This window comes from Lates calcarifer, linkage group LG11, assembly GCF_001640805.2.
Source record: "Lates calcarifer isolate ASB-BC8 linkage group LG11, TLL_Latcal_v3, whole genome shotgun sequence".
NCBI classification, from domain to species: Eukaryota; Metazoa; Chordata; class Actinopteri; family Centropomidae; genus Lates; species Lates calcarifer.
This window is the reverse complement of record NC_066843.1, coordinates 21994814-22015222: the sequence shown is the minus strand read 5'-3', so window position 1 is coordinate 22015222 and position 20409 is coordinate 21994814. Positions and strand designations below refer to the sequence as shown.

The window sequence follows — 20409 nt, the reverse complement described above, 5'->3', positions numbered from 1 at the left end:
CCTAAATGTGTCTGGTCCTCGTCATTTCAGTATGGACCATTTGATCTGCTCCTTGGCTGACTGCAGAACCTGGAAACAGAAAGACACAACAAACAAACATCATGTATGTAACATAATGTAGCATGATGATAAAATACAAAACATTAAGAATACACAGACCCAAATAAAAAAATGAAGAAAACACAATAACATATAAATTAGTGAAGAAAATGTCATAATGTTTTTAGTTAAGTTATGGGGTGAGTGGAGCTTTAAAAGCTGTAAGCTCAGCATGTGGCTTTAACACATTACAGAACACAACACATAAACTACATGTAAATGTCATCATTATCAGCGTATTCACAGGTGACCATTGTTGAGTATTGTTGAAATTTGAATAGTTCGTTTGTACTGTATACAGGTGCTGTATAATAATAACGTACTGCAGGCTTTACTATGGAATTTAAAGTAACTCATTAAATGTACTTGTTCTTATAATGAACTTGTGTACAGTTAACTAATAAAAACCTAATTTGTGGTTTCAATCAACTTCATGCACAGCTCAAGTTATAGAAAAACTGATATAAACTGATAAAACTGATATTGTTTACTTGTGGTAGTTTTTTCTACAATATTTATACTGGAGATGTTTGGAGTTACTGCAGTACTTTCTGTGCGGTAAACCTGGTCAAGAAGGTCAGGTTTGTATCCTATTGCCGTACCATTGTTCAACCACTAGAGGGCAAGATTTTAATGCCACCATGCTGGAGGAGCACATCATCAATATATACTGTAACATTTACCAACTGTTGTTCCATTATAAACCAAGACAATGTTTCAATTTCATTACAAAACAAATAAAATTATATATATATATATATATATATATATATATATACAACAGTGTTTTTTATTATTACAGCAATACTTGAATCAATTGACTGTATGCAAGTGGAAAGTGTCTTAAGGGTGAATTTACTGTCAGCAGAATATACAGTACTATCTGTGTGAAATGCTGAAGAACTGACAGCAATTACACTAAATGCAGACATACTGGGCATACTGTTTTTGTTGTCATCCTCAGTTTATGTCATCCCACAAACCAAATTAATTAATTATATCTGATGCACAACTGTAGGGAGACAGATGTTTTCTCTGTTTGTAAGAAGTATTTTAAACTTGTTTTAGCCAAATTGTTTCATCTGAATGTCTTAAATTTTCCACAGGTTTCAATAAAGTTTAATTTTTGGGTGGGGTACTGTAACAGTGAAGAATAAATGATCATCTCTCTCTTACTGTCAGTTTTTGCATGAAGAAAAGTTTATTTCCACTGTTAATATAGCCCCCAGTCCTTCTGCTTTAACTTCCTCATTCTGACTGCAGGGGGCGCTTGGAGCTCAGGTAAAATTCACTGCAGGCTGGACACGCAATCATGTCAGGCCCATACAGATCTCTACTACTGCTATGGGTACTTTTACTTTTCATACTTTAATTCCATTTTTACCAATAATACTGTGTCTGTGTGTGTGTGTGTGTGTGTGTGTGTGTGTGTATGTGTGTGTGTGTGTGTGTGTGTGTGTGTGTGTGTAGTGCTCCAATATTTACTATATAATTCTATGCAGTGCTACAGTAGACTAAGCTTTGTAGTACAGTGTAGAGCTGTTGAGAAGTTAGTAGAGACTTACGTTAGAGGTCAGGGCCAGTTTCTCTGTTATGTGCTGTGAGGGTTAAAGCAGCAGATAAAGAGAAGCTTAGAGCATGAGTATACACACACACACACACACACACACACACACACAGCCATGTCCATGAACATGTTCATTCCTGCACACAAGCTGGAAGACATCACAGCAGCTTGAAACAGAAGGAAGGATATCAGGAAAACATTCGATTTAAGAAATGACAGCATTAAGAAGCTACAGGAACACTTCTATTTAGGTGATAGAACAATACTAATATTAATAAAATTGTGCTTTGGAAATGAAGCAAGGCTAACTGCTACCTGAACATGCATAGTGAACTAATGTGTTAGCAAGCCTCACAGGGAAGTAGATGTAAGATTTTAGTGTTAATAACAGTATAGAAATGAGGTGACGACACACAGCCTAGGCAACCATACAACATGTATGTGTAAGTGCATGTGTGTATCTGCTGCAGGATTTATGTGTAGATGTTTGCATGTAAAGTTTTTTGACCTCAGGTGAGCCACCCATTTGGCATGTGGACTGGAGGAGCTGGGAATCAAACCACCGACCTTCTGATTGGTGGGCGACTGCTCTACCTCCACAGCCACAGCCGCCCAGATAGGCAGTTTCATCTGAATGTCATGGCACTCTCAGAGGTCCAGTTATTATTCCTACTGATCTAAGTCTACTAGTCTCACTAGTAGTTACTAATCACATTGGAAAATATTGCCATTCTCTGAACTAATGTACCCGTTTACCTAACATAACATTTAATTCATCTAATATATAATTTGGAATTATTAGCATATCAGAAAGCAATGTAATGTGAAACTGATGTTTTTTATCTGATTTATTGAACCTGATACATACATTGATGGTAAGAAAACAAACCCTGGATCCTAAAACCCTAAATCCTAGCACGCTATAGGAAGACATTCCTGCCAGCTGCTATTACACTATACGATCATTCTCCTCTGTGACAGGAGAGGGCACTCCTTTGATAGTAGTTTTTATTTAAACGAGACAGACTGCTCACCTGGGCTTTTTATGTATTACATTATGTATCACATGTGTTATATATCAGATTAATTTGATCTGTCAAGGTTTTTGTGGTTATATATATATATATATATATATATATATATATATTCCACCCTGACTTGCACTCATGTACAGTTTATTATAGTGTAGTATATTACCACCATTGTAGAATGTATACTCAGGACATAGTCCATCTATCCATCTATCTATCTGTGTAATGTGATAGTGAAACTCAACTAGAAACCAAATAATATGTGTCATGTGAAAACATGTTCTATTATATTTACTGAAAACCTATTACAGTCAGAGGCTGTAATCACTCATTTACAAAAATATTCAGAGGCTTTACTGTGGCACTCCAAATAGTGGGCAGGTGCATCCTGTTTGCTTTAATTATCCTTGAGATGTGTCTAGAACTTGAGTCCATCAATGGCAAACTGAATTGAATGGACATTGTTAAGAAAGGCAGTGTACACGGTCCTTCAAAAACCGAGCCACGAGATCCAACAAACTCTCTGTATACCTCTGTGATAAAACAGTGGTGAGGAATACATCAGGACAAGGACACAATCTCAGAAGCTTTGAGTGTACCCAGGAGGACAATGGCCTCAATAATTGAGAAAATGTGAAATAGAAGAAGTTTGGTACCATAAGGACTCTTCCCAGAGTTCCAAACTTTGTAACTTGGCAATAAGGGCCTAAATCAGGGAGGTGACCAAGAACCTAATGGTCAGACTTCAGAAGTTCTGTGCAGAGATGGGAGAATCTCCAGGACCAGCAAAGATGATCATCTTGTCAGCACTCCATCAATCAGGCCTCAACGAGATGGAAGCCACTCTTAACACATATAAAAAGCACATGACAGCCTGCTTGGAGTTTGGCAAATAGCATTACAGGACTGAGAGAGCATGAGGCACTGCTCATCATCTGGCTAATACCCTCCCTACAGTGAAGCATGGTGGTGGCAGCATCATGCTATGGTGGAGCTTCTGGGGGGCGGTTCACCTTTCATCAACAATGACCCCAAGTATACAGCCAATACAACACTGGAGTGGCTTTGGACCAAGTCTCTTACTGTGCTCTTAGGTGACACAGCCAAAGCCCAGATATCTGTAGAGAGACCAGACTTACCCAAGAAGGCTCAAAGCTGCTGAAGGGGCTTTTACAAAATACTGTATTAAACTTTCTCATTATGGGTTATTAGTGCAGACTGATGGTCATTTAAAATGAATAGCTCTGAATACTTTCTGAAGCCACTGTATATGCATGTCTGTGCAACTCGTTAAGTGTCATTCATGTGTGTGTATATGTGTTACCTGGGCCACGCTCTGTTCAGATAATGGGTTCTCATCCGCCTGTAAAACACAGTAAGATCAGTGGGTGTACAAGAGAAAAATGCAAAAGTCATGCAAAATTCTTTGTACACACACACTCACAATACACAAGCAGAGCAGTGCAAACACCATTACATATTAAAATCATGTTGGTTAACAGCTCAGCCAATCACAACTCATTTTAGAATTTTAAACCGTGGCAGTGGCTGGCTCTAGTGTTGGCAACAGCCATGTGTCTGTCAGTCTACAGACTCAAATATCTCAACAACTATGATATATTTCCATTAAATTTTCCCTCATTTTGGTCCCCAGAGGATAAAGCCTAATGACTATGGTGTTCCCCTGACTTTTCCTCCAGCTCCACCAGCTGGTTAAAGTTTTCAAATATAGAATACTGTTGCCAGCCTCAATTTTTTATACCCCTCTGTTAGTCATCATGCTCTCTCACCATGCATTTACCTGTCTCACCCATCCCTCCTTGGTCCCTCCACTGTCTCTATCACAGTCTCATTCATTCTCTGGCTCTACTTTCTACTTTCTCTTTGACTCTCTCTCTCACCCACTGTCTCTACAGCAGCTGGCCCTTTTCAGTTCGTCCCTCTAGGTTACCAGTGATGTAATCAAACAGGACAAAGCCATAGGCTGGCTCTGTCATTAGCTGACACCAATCAGAAGAATAGACACAGGGAAAAGGAGAAAGAGAAAGGTAAAGCAGGTAAGAGGAGGCAATAAGCCAATGAGAAAAGCTGTGGGAAGCTACAATAGGAGTCTTAATGTAGTCATTTTGAACTGGCCAATCAGCTACAAACAGCCTCCATGTTTTAGCATGTAACAATTACTTTTTATTTGTTTCATTTAATTTTGAAATGATTCAAATAAATCTGATATGACTGGTAGTTGGGAATAAATGATCAGTCTTACCCTGTAGCTGACCTTCTGCAGGACCTGCTGAGGGTCACTCTCTAGAATCACCCTGTCAATTGTAAACACAACTTGGGTTATTTTCTGACATTTTATAGACTAAACAATTAATCAAAAAAAAAAAGATCAACACATTGATAAATATTGAAAATAATGCCAAGTTGCAGCCTTAGTTTATATGTTGGTTAGTTTCAACACACAATAAATTGTCACATTTTTTTTCTAGAATGTACATGTCACAGTTGATATTTAAATGTAAAAAGGCATACTGAACCTAAACCTCTAATCTGCTGTTAACATTATTTTTCTCTTACCCTCCATCAATAATTTCGTCCACAACAAGGAACACTCCTTCCATGTTATCCAGTAAACACCTCCGCTCCACATTTTTCCTGCAGAAAATACCATTGTATTTTCAGGGTCAGTTAATTATTTACATCTACTTAAAGGAACATTTTGACATTTTGGGCATTGCGGTTATTCCCTCACTCAATGCAAATTACATGAGAAGATCGATGTCAAACTCATATCTGTGTTGTAAGTACAGAGCTGCAAACAAGAGATGGTTAGCCTAGCTTAGCATAAAGACTAGAAACAGGGGGAAACGGCCAGCCTGGCTCATTTGAAAGTTCAAAGATATGCCTAAACCTCTAAGAATCATTAATTAACAACTTAAACGTCATTTGTTTTGAGTAGAGTCTGTGGATACATAGTTGAACTATTCTATTATCTAGAAGGACAAAAAGTTATGCAACCACTTCTGTGCAGTGTCTGCACTAACTGACTGGCAACCTCACAATGACAATGACAATGACTGTAGAAAGTCTGTCCTTATTATGCAGACTGGGTATTTCCCAGACGTCACCTATCCACATTCAATTCAAATGCACAAAGATAACTTTACTGAAGATTAACTTCTGATGGTAGATGTCAGTTGTAATATGTTGATGATGCTGAAGATGTTTACACTTGGGGAAAAAAGTTATCACATAGCACTCGGCTGATAGCCAGAGTTTGGGTATTGGAATCGTGGGCGAAAAAGTTAAATAAGGTGCATCCCATTTTTAAATTTCTGTTGACATCCAGGTTAAATAAAAGAGATACAACATTTTAACTGGTGAATTTTGCAGGTGTCAGAAGGCATATCTTTGAATTTTGGACTAAGCCAGGCTAGCAGTTTCCCTCTACTTCTGGTCTTTATGCTAAAATAGGCAAATAGCTAGGTGGCTGGCTCCAGCACCATACTTAACATGAGTGCCATACAGTTTCTATGATTTTCTCATCTCTGGAAAAAAGGGTATGAGTACACGTGGTTGAGCAGATTATTAGGTAGGCTACACCTGCTTAACCCACAACAATCCTGCAATAAGTTGTAATATTCAGCTTTTGTCATTTAGAGATTTGACTTTAAAGATCATTTTGGAGAATGTAGTCTATGGTGTTGTTGAGCTGTATTGCATTATACAGAGGTGTTTAGCCTACCCTTTTTGATATGAATTATGTGGACAAAATAAGAAATTACTCAGCAGCAAAAGTAATGTTGCTTGTTACTTTACTTTTGTTACTCAGCTCTCAGCTCCATCAGAGGTGCCTTTAAACAGCTCCATATCCTCCACACCCACACAGCTTCGTGGGTATTCAATACATGTAGAAATAGAAAACAGTTTAACAAGCAGGCAGCCGTACAATTTGAAGGACTATGTGCAGTGAGCTTAGCCACAGTGGCTGCACCCAGCGTTCCAGAAATCCTGACCTCAGAAGCATAATTACACACCCTCCAACTCTAAAAAAGTTGTGATTGAATGTATGCAAATTTGCCATGATTACACAAAAGTTTAAAAAGGGAACAGCAGAGTAACCCGAGGCCTTTTCTACAAAGCAAATTCAACATACCCAGGATATCTTTCCATTATCTGGCTTCATTAAACCTAACAACTGCAGACTTGCTAAGCAGTCATACGATGCTGGTTAACAAACTCTGAGTCAACCCAGGATTTCCTGATCTAGCCAAAGCACATTCACGTGAAAGAGACTGAGTTTTAATTACAAGCAACGTAGTCACAACTAGAGATAGATCGATGGTTTTTTCAGGGCCGATACCGATACCGATTATTGGTAGTCAAGGAAGCCGATAACTGATATTTGGATATTAATTTGCAGTAAAAGTGAAAATATTGGCGTCAAAATTTTGAATAATACAAACTCACACTTAACTTTAAAGACGTAAGTAAGAGGTTACTGCCCATCTCTCACCTCAACAGTATCCCTGACCAATCAACCCACTGAACACAGAGACCAAAGTGATATCAATCTTCAATCAAACTCCCAGTAAGACAGCAAACAAGCCAACCCCCAAATGTCAAGCTTACGGAGTGTTACTGGTTCTAGTAACTGTAATGTCATTACTGTGCTTCAAATTGCATTCACTTACACTACTTGTTACAGAGAAAGGTAAACACATTAATTCAGTGCATTAGTAAGTGATGCTTTATTGCCTAGTACTGTTCCAACAAATAGAGTATTTTCAAATAAAAATTTGGATTTGTAATTTGCAGGACACAATTTGATGTGTTTCCTAGGAATTTGTAAAGAATACATTATGTGGTAACCCATGGTCAAACATTAATTAACAAGCCTACAGAGAACATTTACAGTTTCAATAAAATCAGGGGACAATTCAGTACTTTCACTGATTTTATACTGCAACACTAACATCTGGACATTTACATACTGCAACTTAGAATGTAATCTACCATACAACAATATAATCTCTCAATGTCTCTATCACTCACACCCTGCATTACTACTGCATCGGTTCCCATAGCAACCACATCCGCCGCTGTTTGGCTGTTAATGTTGCAGTCAACAGTGAGGGATCCTGGTGTTGAATTTTACATCAGTTTCAACATGGAGACTCATTATCTCTCTCTCTGAGAGGCTCTGGTAGACGAGTGCTAGTGTGGAGGAGTGTGTGGATTACCATTAGCACTGATGGTGCTGAGGCTCCACACATGACAAAAGCTCTATATTACAACGACATGTGCATGGAGAGGCACTGTTTCATGTATGTTTCTGATTCTGGAAAACAGCATTGTGAATTTATGTGTTGGGGCTGTCCTATTTTTAGATGCAAAATACTATTACTGCATCATTTAAGTAAGTTAATGTATCTTTTTCAAGGTTTGGTGAACGTACCTGAGGATCTGACTGAGGGAGTCAAATAGGCAGTTCAGTACTGACATCAGCATCAGCTAGAGAGAGAAAAATAAAGAGGAAGAAACAAGAGGGCAATTTTAAGGTAAAAACATTAGATTTCCAAGCTGTATTAATCAGATTTGAGTACAAAGTAAACAAAGTAAAAAAAAATAAAAACAGTTAAGTATAATAGTTTAGTATATTATACAGGGCAAAATATATTACACAGTTTTTAAAAAGTGACAGTTTCTAGAAATGAAAGGATGAGGCTGGTGATGATCAATTTTTTTTCTTCTTGGCCAAAAAGTAGTCACGAGACCAAGAGTCAGGAGCTATGCTGGCAACTCTGTGAGGCTGCACTTAGGCACAGCAGTGCTTTGAGCTAAATGTTAACGTCAGCATGCTAACATGCTCTGTACCAAATTTACTGGCACAGGTGCACTGAGTTACATGGTCTTTCATTATGATGAACACACACATTAGTTCACTTTGACTCCCACATACCAAATGTGTATTAATTTGCCACTGAAATTTGTCTAAAAAAAAGCACTTTTCTCCTGTTTGAGGAATATTTGCTAAAAACTAGAGTGCCCACATGTTTGGGGAAATTACTGTGCCCTTTTTAAAACATCAAAGTACATATTTGGTTGGATTTACATTTTCAATTGGAACCTATGGGGCTGAGAGCCACAGACAGGGTAGTCAGAAACAAACATGCTCCTGTGGCTGGTTTTTTATCTTGCAATTTGTTAAAAATAAGAAATATCTAAATAAAATAACACCAGTCTCATCCTCATCTCTACCTTGCTAAAGGTTTATTAATCAAATCTGCCATCTCTCTAGGCCTCTATAGACAGATGAGCTCCCTGCAAGATGTGAGAGTGTCTATAATCATTTCAATCATTTTATTATTTTCTGAAAACAGAAAAAAAAGCTACATTGTTTCATCACAGAGAGCTAAATTCACCCTACCTCATTCTCCTGAGCACTTCCCACCACATAGAAGAAGAGATCTATATTGCCCTTATAGACAATGGTCATCCCCTCCAGGAAAGCTATCTCATCTAAAGAGAGAAGGAGAGAGGGATGGGTTTGGGATGAAAGGTAAGACAGATAAATCTCTCTTTTAGCGAGGATGGAAAGTGAGTAGGAAAGAAAAGAAGTTTTAGAAAGATGAAGGCTAGATGGAGGGAGACAGGGAAGGGTGACAGAAACACACAGCAGAAATGCATGAAGAAACAGAAGAGCAGGACAAAGGGATGATGAAGTGGGAGGGAAGGAGAAGGGATATAGCATGACAGTTGTAGAGAAAGAGAAGGAAGGAAGAGAAGAAAGGGAGGAATGAAGGAGGAGTTTTGAACAAAAGGAGGAATATATTGGGTGGGTGATAAAGAGGCCGGGGTAGGGACTCAGGTATCAGCTGTGTGAAACTTACACTCCCTTGTTTCTCTGAATATCCAAATGAATGTACTTTTAGTATCTTAAGTTTATACAAAGAAAAGTTAGAAAGTTAAAGTAAATTAAACCCAAAAGTCACTATGTCTACAGATTTTCAAGGGTCACAGCAGCACTCCCATCAAGAATACGACATGACCAACTATGAGCTACTTTGAGTCTTAAGTGAAAGACAGGCTTATGTGAAAACTGCTTTAGGCTAGTATCACAGTGTTGGGATACTAGATAGTTGAATGGGTAACAGAGGACATTAGAGATGTGTGTGAGCACAATGTTAAGTACAGTACACGGCGGTCCACATAGAGTGGAGCTTACTGTCTGCTTTGTGTGTCTTGTTGAAAACATTCCTCTCAAAGTTCTTCTGCTCCTTCATGGAGGGGTAAAGCTCAGGGTCATAGTACTGAAACAGAAACAGATATAAAACAGTGAATTAACTTTGGCACTATCACTGCTCCTTTCACTGGTTTCATTCCCTATGGGGCCATTCCTATTAAACATGTAAGAACAGATGGCACTGTAAGAGGAGCAATAGCTCTAGCTATTCAATACATTCTGTAATTACCTCTCTGCTGTATATGGTAGATTTTATTGTTAGTTTCAGAGTCTGCCATTCCCACACTACATTCTAATTGCTTCACATATATGAGGGATTCACAGGAAATGATGCAGCATGCAGTCCAGCATTACTGTTTGTAATTTGATCCCATTGATATAAGCCTCACTGTTTACTGTTTGGGGTGGCAGGGGTAGGTGTGAATGCGAGTGTGAACAGTTGTTTGTCTATCTGTCAGCCCTGTGATAGACTAGCAACATGTCCAGGGGTGTACCCCACCTCTTGTCCAATGTCAGCTGGGATTGGCTCATGGCCATGGAGGGATGTTTAATGTTGACTCTCCTACAGCCATATCAGAGCTGTGTTAAAGGAGAACTCCACTGATTTTACACATCAAAGTTTGTTTCCAGGTGTTCGGGGGTACTACCATATATAAGTTGAATAAAGATTTTTGTGTCTACAGAGGGAGCTGTGTACAGTCTGATAAACTGCCTCATGTGATGTCACCTGAGTTTGTGTCAGTTAAGGCAAGTTTAAGAATGGAAAAAAAATGGGGGTATGGAGTTAGAGAAAAGGAAGATCAGACCAGACCTCTGCAGACTGCTTCTAAACTCCACTGGATGGTAAAAAGGCTCCAGAATAAATGAGCTGACACCCAAATCTCAAACAGAACAGTCTCTGCTCGTGATACACTGTGGGCAGTGTAGGTGCATGAAGAAAGCATGGAATAAAAAAAGACAACAACTCTGGTTCTGCTGCACTGATTTTGATACTTTCATCCATGAGCCTAGCAATGGTATAAGAGTCCAGTCCTAAAGTGGTGGAGGACTCTTTTAGATTGCTGCTAATACTAACTCAACATTTCCTACTGCGGCTGCATATTAAAAGAATTCAGTTGTCGATTAACTTTTATTGTGAAGCAGTTACAGGAAACTCATATTAAGTTACCTATGGCTTGCTGTTTTGTTTTATGTTCCTTGTTCACCAGGGTTTTACTATTTGAAATCCTTGTAGGGGAAAAGCTGTAAAGTATGACGAAGGAATCCACATATTGCTTTATTTGAGATATTATGTAACTCAAACAAGTTACAAGTAAGTACAAATTAACTTTGACAATGAAATGAAACTTCAAGACATTATATGTCCCATGGCAAAGTGGAGGGTGGTTTGCCTCGTGGAATACAAAATACCATATGTAATCATTCTACAAACTTTGTTAATACTGACACATTTGCAATGGCAATGAAACACATACACTCCTGATCAAAATTTTAAGACCAGTTGAAAAATTGCAAGAATTCACATTTTTCATTGTTGGATCTTAAGAAGGTTCTAAGTAGTGCTTTATGCAAAAAGAAGAAATGGGCTGATGAACAGCCTATTTCAGTTTAATGGTTGTTTGCAATAAATTGCTTACTCAAACATTTTTTTTTGTCTCACTCCCATTTCTTCTTTTTGCATTTTGAAGCACTACTTAGAACCTTCTTAAGATCCAACAGTGCAAAATGTGAATTCTTGCAATTTTTCAACTGGTCTTAAAATCTTGATCAGGAGTGTATGTCAGAGGTGTCCAGTGTCTGATTACTAAAAGTTAATCCACCCCTTCCAACCAATTAGAATCTAGAACCAGTGGTCATGGTATAAGATTTAGGGAATTTCCGTTAATGGGCTAAAAGCATGTAAGATCACATTAACCTTTAACCTTACCTTTGACAGAAGTCTGTTGCCATCATTGTCAAGAATGAAAACAGCTTTCACTGTGTAGAGGGAAGGTTCCTGCAACAATAAAGAAAAAGAACATTTTAAAAATTTCAGCTTTGCTGAGCTACCTCAGGGCGACATCTAACACCAAAGTCATTCCTCGCACACCTCACCATTGTGTTCTATCAAACTTTATTTTTCATATAAACCCTGATTTTCCAGAAACACCCTGCTTTGTATTCACTCTGGGCTACACATTACACACAGTCTCCCCAGTCCAACCAGTTTGACATTTGACACTTGGCTGTATTCACAGTTTCTTCCATATTGACATGCTTTACTTCTGGTTTCTTGTTCAGGTTTATTTCCATCTGTCCGTCCTTGCGAAGACTTTTCAGACCCGGGACAAAGTTCTGTTATGCACTGACTAGCATAAATTCACAGTCAGAGTGTATCACAGAACTTAGACCAGGAACTTACAACATCCACTGTCCAATATTCCCAGCTCGCATTGCCATGGTATAATCAGTTATATTGACTGAACTTGAAAGGATGATGTATTTCAGAACTGTGTTTAAATATAAAATAATTTGTTGTGATACAGGAATAATTATTTTGTGATTTTTATTCACAGTGAACATAACCACTTGTCTACAGACTGACTCTCTTCATTTTTCTGCCATTATCCAGGACTAGATTGTGGTAAAAACAAAGTTGTAGTTTTCTCTTTTCAAAATGATTCTTTTTTGATCACTAAAAGATAATGTAAAAATCAGTGAATACTTTTTTCCTAATAATGGGAACACACAATTTAAACAAGACTAAAGGTATACAGCCGTAGTAGTGCAAAATGCTAATGTTCGTTTTGCAGGTATTTGATCATAAACCAAAGTCAAGTTAGACAAACTGAAAGGAAGAGTCAGGGATCAACAACATCATTAAATTCATCCTGAGAACTGATTATTGTCGACTCACTCATACACGTTTTTCTTTTGCCAAACCTGTCATGTATTATAAACTGCTGGTAGGCTAGCTATGCATAGTGTTAGGCAGACCTAGATTTGGCTGCACCTTACTTAATACAGTTCTACATAATAACTAAAAATAACATCCTAATTTGAATTTTTCTACAGTTCCATGAAAACTGGGAAAACTGTATCTGCTAATAAAGCACATGTGATATAACTAAAATCACAAGAAAAGCTACTAAATTAACCCTTTATTGAAATTATTTTGTCGTCTTGTTTTAAACTAGTTACTGAAGTTACTGAATCACACATCAGTGCGTTACACATTTCTTCTCCAGTTTCAGGCTTTTCTGTCAATCCACGGTTGATAGTGGCAACACACGAACAAAAGCAGTGGAGAAGAGGACTGTATGATAGCAAACATGGATGATGAACTAAAAATATTCAGAAAATTGGCTTTGAAAAAGTTTGATAAGGAAAGACGTACAATACAAGTTTGTCAGGCCTCAGGGATGCACACAATGCATTGTGGTTAGAAACACTGAATGTGCACTAATTATTTGTTTGCTGAAAGATGGGTTCCTATTTACACTTTCCTACAACTTTTCTACTGTAGCATTTTATATTATTAAACAAGAATTCAATCAAGTCTCCCATCAGATATTTTATTCTTCACTCAAAATAGTTTATAGATCAGCACACTAGTTTTGTAAGTTGGTTCAATCGGCTACGTTGCAGTACACCTGGCAGTTAGTCAGTTAGGAACCAATCCCAGCTGACAAAAGTTACAGTATATTAGACATGTCAAACAATTCAATAAGATGTCTTCATACAAAGAACTGATTCACATTAATCAGCTCTCAATATTAACCTTTTAGTCAATATAGATCTACCACCTCAGTCTCAGGTAAATGTCAAATGTAAATGTAAAAGGAACAGGCTTTGACTCTCTCTAAGTCATTCTGGGTCAACATGACACCTAACAAAATGTCAGTTGACTAATTAGATATCTGGAGATTGTTCTCCTATTCCTCTATGATAAAAAAAAATATATATATATATATATCATAAAGAACTGCAGCCTATTGCAATTTGGATTTGGCAATTGAAGTGCTATTTTCATTTACTTTTTAATTTTTACCACATTATGGACATGACATACAAACAGCACATTCTAGGCATTTAGCAGATCCTATAATTCAGGACTGACTGGGACTGTGAGTTGTTTAAGGTTTGTTTCTCTAACAGCAACCTCCTTAAACCATATTACACGATGCAAAAAAAGTCTTTCAGACTAACATTTTTTGCTTCCATCATGTTTTGCTACAGTTGTATTTTAAAAAGCCTATGTATATACTAGAGAAAACTCTTGGTTTCCACAATTAGCAAGCTTTCTGATCTCTTCAAAACAAATGAACATCTATATTTGGCATGTTTGGATGCAACAAGGAACACAACCAAAGGATTTACACAACATTTTGGGAGATGCACTAATTAGTGAGCTTTAAAGGCACTGGTAGGTAAATGTTGTAACCTTGGGGACAGAGCCAGGGTAACTGCTTCTTCTTGTTTCCAGTCTTTCTGCTAAGATAAGCTAAATGGCAGGGTTCCCGCACCTTCCTCAACATCAAATTCAAGGACTCTGCGAGGACTTTACATGGCACAATTCCCTCAAATTCAAGAACCAAGCACAGATAGTTCGAGACATGGAACCAGGTTAATTACTGTTACAAAACAAAGAAGAATTTAAAAAATGAAAACAAGCAGGCTTTACAGAGGGCTTACAGAAGCAACACTGAAAACTAAAGAGAGGCTAATGTTAACTTCTCAGTTGTCTGTTCTGATACAGATATTGTGTCTTTCAGGCTTGATTTTTGTCTCTCTCAAATTCACAGTTCACTTTCAAGGATTTCAAAGACCTGTGGGAAAGCTGTTTTGGGTATTGATTGCCACCAACCAACTGCAAGTCATGTTTTATGTACCCAACACTGCAGGACAAAGCACAATAAGACAGGAAGCACATTAAGAGCCAGGTGCTACAATTCCAGAGATGCTACAATTACAAAAACAACTCAAAGGGGAGCGATGGTGTTCAATATGTACAAGCCACAATGTTGCAGATACTTTGGCTTGCCCATCAGTCATGTTCCTAACCTAACCTGACCCTTTATTAAGTTTTTTAAAAGAGCAGTAATTTAGATTTCAAATATGTTGCCAGTTCATCCAAATGATGTTTATTTGGAAATTTGCTTCAACGTTTTCAGAGATGTGAAGACAGGTGACATGGGCTGGTAATCTAATCAGCTCACTGAGACTGGCTGGTTGATATGCACTGTCATCATGGGGACATGTCATCAAGTCTTGTCTCAAAGAGCCCTTTTGTAATTTACCACTGGCTCTCTGTAGCATTTTGAAATTTGTTAGCAATCTCAAATATAATTTTGTCTCTAAATATTGTTGCTGCCAGTTTGTCTGACAGTCAATACATAACACATGGTTAATTGGACAGTTAAACAAAAGCACTGCCTTGGTAGACTTTGGGGTAAATATATCACCACATTTCAATAAAAATCAGTGTATATAAATGAAAATGAACAGAATACATGACAAGTACATCTTTGAGTAAAAATTATTTTGTCACAGTATATCTTGAAGACGGGAGAACTATTTGGAACACCACATTCTTGCTGACATATGCAGCTCAGCTGGGCTCTACTACACAAACTTTTTTTGGGAAAAAAAAATGAATCGACCATAAGTGTAGTAGACAGTCATTGCAAGAGTTGGATACATAGCTGCTGCTGCCTCACAGCAGGTCGGTTCCTCACATCTTTGGAAACTCTGGAGCATATTTCCAAACAGACATTACCACATATTCAAAATCAAATGTTATATTCTCACCTGAAAAAATATCAAAAGTCAATAAAGATCAGGTTAGTACATGATGGAGAAACTAAGGCCATCACTGGCATCCTGGAGCTAATATTAACATGAGTTTTCATATTTGGAGAATTTTTGGAATTGTTTCCCTTTAACGTTTCTTTCACATGTATACTATGTCCTTAGCGAAACACTGTAGTTGTCTTGACTTTATTGTCTGTCTATCTGAGTATGATAATTGCTGTAGACAACTGTCTTTACAATCGAACATCTGTTGTTTATTGCCATCATTTTGAGACATGTATATATGTGATGCTCTAGAAGAAAGGTTTTTTTTTTTTAGGACTTTAAGGACATGGCTATTACCAGACTGGTACTACCTAACAAAAGTTGAGTCGCATTATGGGTAATGTATAAGCCAGAGTGTATCGAAATACACGTTAAGACTCTGGGATATGGCAGAATCTACTGCTTTAAATTTTTCCACTGTTCTTGTTCTTGTTTCTTGTGAGTGCCCCAACTTAATATGAGTGCTTCACTAAATTCTTGGAGAACCAGGCATTTTACTTGTAGTGCAGTGGTTTTACACTGTGGTTTACAGTAAGACATCTGAACACCTGCACCTAAACCACAGAATTGTGTGAAAACACAAAATGACCAAATGCTTTCACTGATTATTTCCCATTCTGCTTCAATGCCTGCAGAGAGAGACACAGATACACAGAAAGGGAGAGAAGTTGAGGATGAGAAAGGGAGAGAGGACAAAGACAGAGGCAGGCAGAGAGAGGGGATGAGAGAGCTGGGATTAGTGAAGTGGGACAAGGAGAGAGAAAAGAGAGAAAGAATCTGAGGAGATACATGGAATATACAAAAAAAAAAAAAACCTGTAAAGATGTTAATGAAAAAGCAAAGGTTTAACTAATGAGATTATTTACTAATGTAGCAATTACAACAATCGATTAAAAGGAAACTTACGCACTCAAAATTATACTTCAGTTGTTAAAAATACAGATGTATTAGGATCCAACCATCCATCATCTATACAAGTTATTCTTTGAGGGTTGGGGTTGGGGTGGCACTGGGTGAAAGGCAGGATAGATAGCAAGTCTATCAGAAGTCTAACACATATATACATAAAAAGACAACTAACCATTCACACTCACATTCACACCTATCGCAATTTAGAGTCACCAATTAACCAAACCTGCATGCAATGTTCCAACCTGGAACCCTCTTGCTGTGAGGCGACAGTGCTAACCACTGCATCGCTGTGCTGCCCAGTGTGTTAGGAGCACAATGTAATTTATTTATCAAAAGTAAAACTACTCAACATCAACTGGCTCCTTTAGGCTCCTGAGTGTTATATTATTATATATTCTATCCATGCATTAACATTAACAACGGCATTTTAATGTTATAGTTGGTTGGGGCGGAGCTAACTTTATCAAGTACCCGTACTTGACCACTATATTCAATGCTATTTTATACTTCCACTCTACCACATTTCAGAGGTAAATACTGTACATTTTACTCAGCCACATTTATTTTACAACTATAGTCACAAATGACATATAAGATGCAATGTTAACAGAGTAATCTTACAACAGAAAATAAATGAGTTTAAATTAGCTCCACCTCAACCAGCTCTCAATGTTTCTTATGTTAATGAATCAATATTGACTACTCAATTTTTACCTACCATTTTCATTTAGCTGATAATAGGCTACCTCTGTGCTTTTTAATGCAGAAATTACATGTAAGTGAGAACTTAAGGATCTGAATACTTCCCCCACCACTAAAAGTTTTAAGTAAAAAGTACAGTGTTTCCTACTGAGATGTAGTTGGATAAAGGTAGCACCAAAAAACATTTTCATCTTCAGGTAAAGTACCTCAAAAACTTTAAGTTTTACATATTTGAGTAAATGTATTTTCCAGTTACTTTCCAGCACTGAGGAACTGTGACAAAGAAAGAATGAGATACATACATTTGAGCAGTCAGACATAGAGAATAAGGGAGTGAAAGATAGGCCTGAATAAATGGTGCGCAAGGCAAATAAATGAAGAGAGAGAGAGAGAAAGAAAGAGAAAGAGAGAGAGAGAGAGAGAGAGAGAGAGAGAGAGAGAACGGTGGACGTGGCACGTACTCTGCTCTACACGTCAACCGATCTGTGCACATATGCTCAACACAAGCAGACATTTAAACACCCAGACCTGCTTTAACTACATCACTCACCCCCACACTCCTTCTCTTAATGTGTGACAGAGACAGGATTGTGTCTCTTCTCTTTCTACAAGTGATCCCTGCAGAACTGAAGCTTTGGCTTATGTACTGTCCTGTTGAGCTCTGCACTAACTGACTGTGTGTGCATAAGTGGATAACAGCTGTGGCTCAACCAGTCTATTGTAATGGAGTTAACTTAACACCCTAATAAGTTGTCGCACTATAACCAGCAAAGACAGTCTGTACTATCTTTACACTCACAGCAATGAAAAAAAGTGTGGCATTTAAACGCAACTGCTGCTGCATGTGTAACACTGATCAGATCAGACCTGGGCGTCCAGTCAAATAATATGACGGCCACGGTCAGGATCACAGTCACATTAAAGCGCTAAAGGATAAATAAAACCTGTTTCTGATTTATGAACAATCTGCAGCCAAGCCCCCCTCCCTCCCCCTCCCTCCCTTCCTCCTCTCCGGTATTGCCCACCACCGAAACTGCCATAATGCAACAAATGTCCCGCACGCTTATAAAAAAACAGTAACAAATACTACATTAACTGCCGACATAACACCCCTCCACCCACAAACCAAAGGTGTCGCTTCCCGAGCTCGATCAAACGGTTAGAAGCTCACCAGAGACGTGGAGTCCATCGCTGCCGCCGTGCTCGCTCGGTGTGTTGACGTGGACAGCTCTGAGCTGTCACATCGAGATCACTGCTTCGTTTTCTTTTTTTTTCTTTTTTCTTTTTTTTTTTTTTTTTCTGACGGAGCCGCGCTCCCGTTCCCACAGCAGCCAACCGGATAGAACCACAGGACTGAGCCTACAGCCGAGCGCGCTCCCGACAGTCCTCCTCGAGCTCTTTGGCCTTTCACAATAAAAGTCAGTATATGCCTAGTGTTGATGATGTCAAATGATAAAGCTGTGGTATTCTGCATTTTCCATGTGTTCAACAAGTCCCATAAAGAGAGCAAAAAACGACACTGTAGTTTTTATTTTTGACTATTGTTGCAACTTCTAGCTGCCCTGGTAATTGTGACAGGAGCAAAGAAGGAAGTTAGGTGAAGTGGTAGAGCAACAAAGTCTGCCTCAGGTTGGGGTGGAAATGGGCTGACACGTTTCACACAGGAGACCACGGTTCATTTCCAATGTGAAGGCTAATCAACACTGTTTATTTTATCAATGAACATTCCACAACCTTAATTGAATGGTCATTTTTGCAACCATGACAACAAAGATCCTCTAATGTTCAAAGTATTTATTTTAATCTGAGCTGTGACTTTTTTGCTCAGTATAACAAATAGACTAGTTTTTCTGACATTTTAAATTCCTCCACTCACCCCTGATGTTTGCCTGACATGATATGAATAGATCTTGTATTCAGGTGACCCTACAGTTCCCCCATGAGCAAGCGCTGGGTGACAGCAGCAAGGAAAATCTCCCTTGGAAGGAAGAAACCTTGAGCAGAACCTCAGATCTCATGGTGGGCGGCCATCTGCCTCAGCCAGCTGGAATTTTTGTCTGCTTTGAAAAAGGTCCCTTTCCTCACAGTGGATGAGGGAGGGAGAGTCAGCTCAGGTGCTGCTGGTGGATGCAGGCACCGCTGACTTCTTCCACCTCTGGTCTCCTCAGGCCATGACATGATCAGGTTCTCCTCAGGTTGGGATCAGGGAGAGCATCACAGAGGGACTCCTCCTGCTGGGTGTTTCTTGCCCTTATCTGCAGGTTCATCCTCCTTTTTCTGCTCGCGCTTCTGCTTCTCCTCTCTCGCTCAAGGTTGTGTGAGAGCTGGTCATTGAGCTGAGCTTCCAGCTCCTTCCACAAAATCTGTTCTTTCTCGGCAGCGTCTTTCTGACACTGGGTGTTTATGAGACTTGATTTGACTCTCAAGCTCACTGTGAAGGCTGTCAGCCTGCTGCCTGGCTGTGAGGACATCAACTTTATACCTTTTGCTGACCTCTTGTTATGAAACTTTTCTCCAGTTCTTCTTGGAGCGCCTCGTTTTTCACCTTCTCCATCTGGAGCTCAGTGTCAAACGCGTCCTGCCCGACCTTCAGTTCTTTTGTGCAGAACATTATTTTTCTCCTTCTCCACCTGGAGCTCAGCTGTAAGCCAGACTACCTGGAATCCAAGCTCTCATCCAGATGTTTCCAACCTCACACAGCACAGTGCCATTTTATTTATTTACTGTTATCATCATTTTATTTTTTAGCAGCTTCTAGTACTTTAGTAGCTTGTACCCAACTCTCTGCTCTTTGGAGTTTGTCTCCTTGGTTCCTTTTCTTACTTCCATCTAACAGATTCTAGGATCACACTTACAGACTGATCCAAAGAAAACTATACTCACAGAGCACTTTACACCTGTACATCTACAATAACCCAAATTAGCCTGACATGTGGCAGCAGTGCAATGCCTAAAATCATGCAGACACAGGTCAGGAGCTTCAGTGAATGTTCATGTCAAACACCACAATAGGG

At 38.7% G+C, this 20409-nt stretch overlaps 1 protein-coding gene across 3 annotated transcripts in view; it reads right to left on the bottom strand.

Annotated features, from left to right (window-relative positions):
- copz2 (COPI coat complex subunit zeta 2) overlaps positions 1 to 18732 on the bottom strand; it is a 19917-nt gene extending 1185 nt beyond the window's left edge. The window contains exons 1-10 of one of the 3 annotated variants that reach the window (XM_018698454.2): positions 18567 to 18732; positions 11871 to 11939; positions 9926 to 10010; positions 9128 to 9219; positions 8156 to 8211; positions 5275 to 5352; positions 4961 to 5012; positions 4599 to 4697; positions 4022 to 4060; positions 1 to 69 (exon numbers count right to left, since the gene is read on the bottom strand). The exon at positions 1 to 69 is cut by the window's left edge and continues 1185 nt beyond it. In XM_018698454.2, the coding sequence (XP_018553970.1) occupies positions 4608 to 4697; positions 4961 to 5012; positions 5275 to 5352; positions 8156 to 8211; positions 9128 to 9219; positions 9926 to 10010; positions 11871 to 11939; positions 18567 to 18584 (540 nt within the window). In that variant the 5' untranslated portion in view covers positions 18585 to 18732 and the 3' untranslated portion in view covers positions 1 to 69; positions 4022 to 4060; positions 4599 to 4607. Of the gene's footprint in view, positions 70 to 1664; positions 1698 to 4021; positions 4061 to 4598; positions 4698 to 4960; positions 5013 to 5274; positions 5353 to 8155; positions 8212 to 9127; positions 9220 to 9925; positions 10011 to 11870; positions 11940 to 18566 lie in introns of all 3 variants that reach the window. The other 2 variants (XM_018698453.2, XM_018698456.2) reach the window with 2 other exon arrangements.
- Positions 18733 to 20409: the final 1677 nt, after the last annotated feature.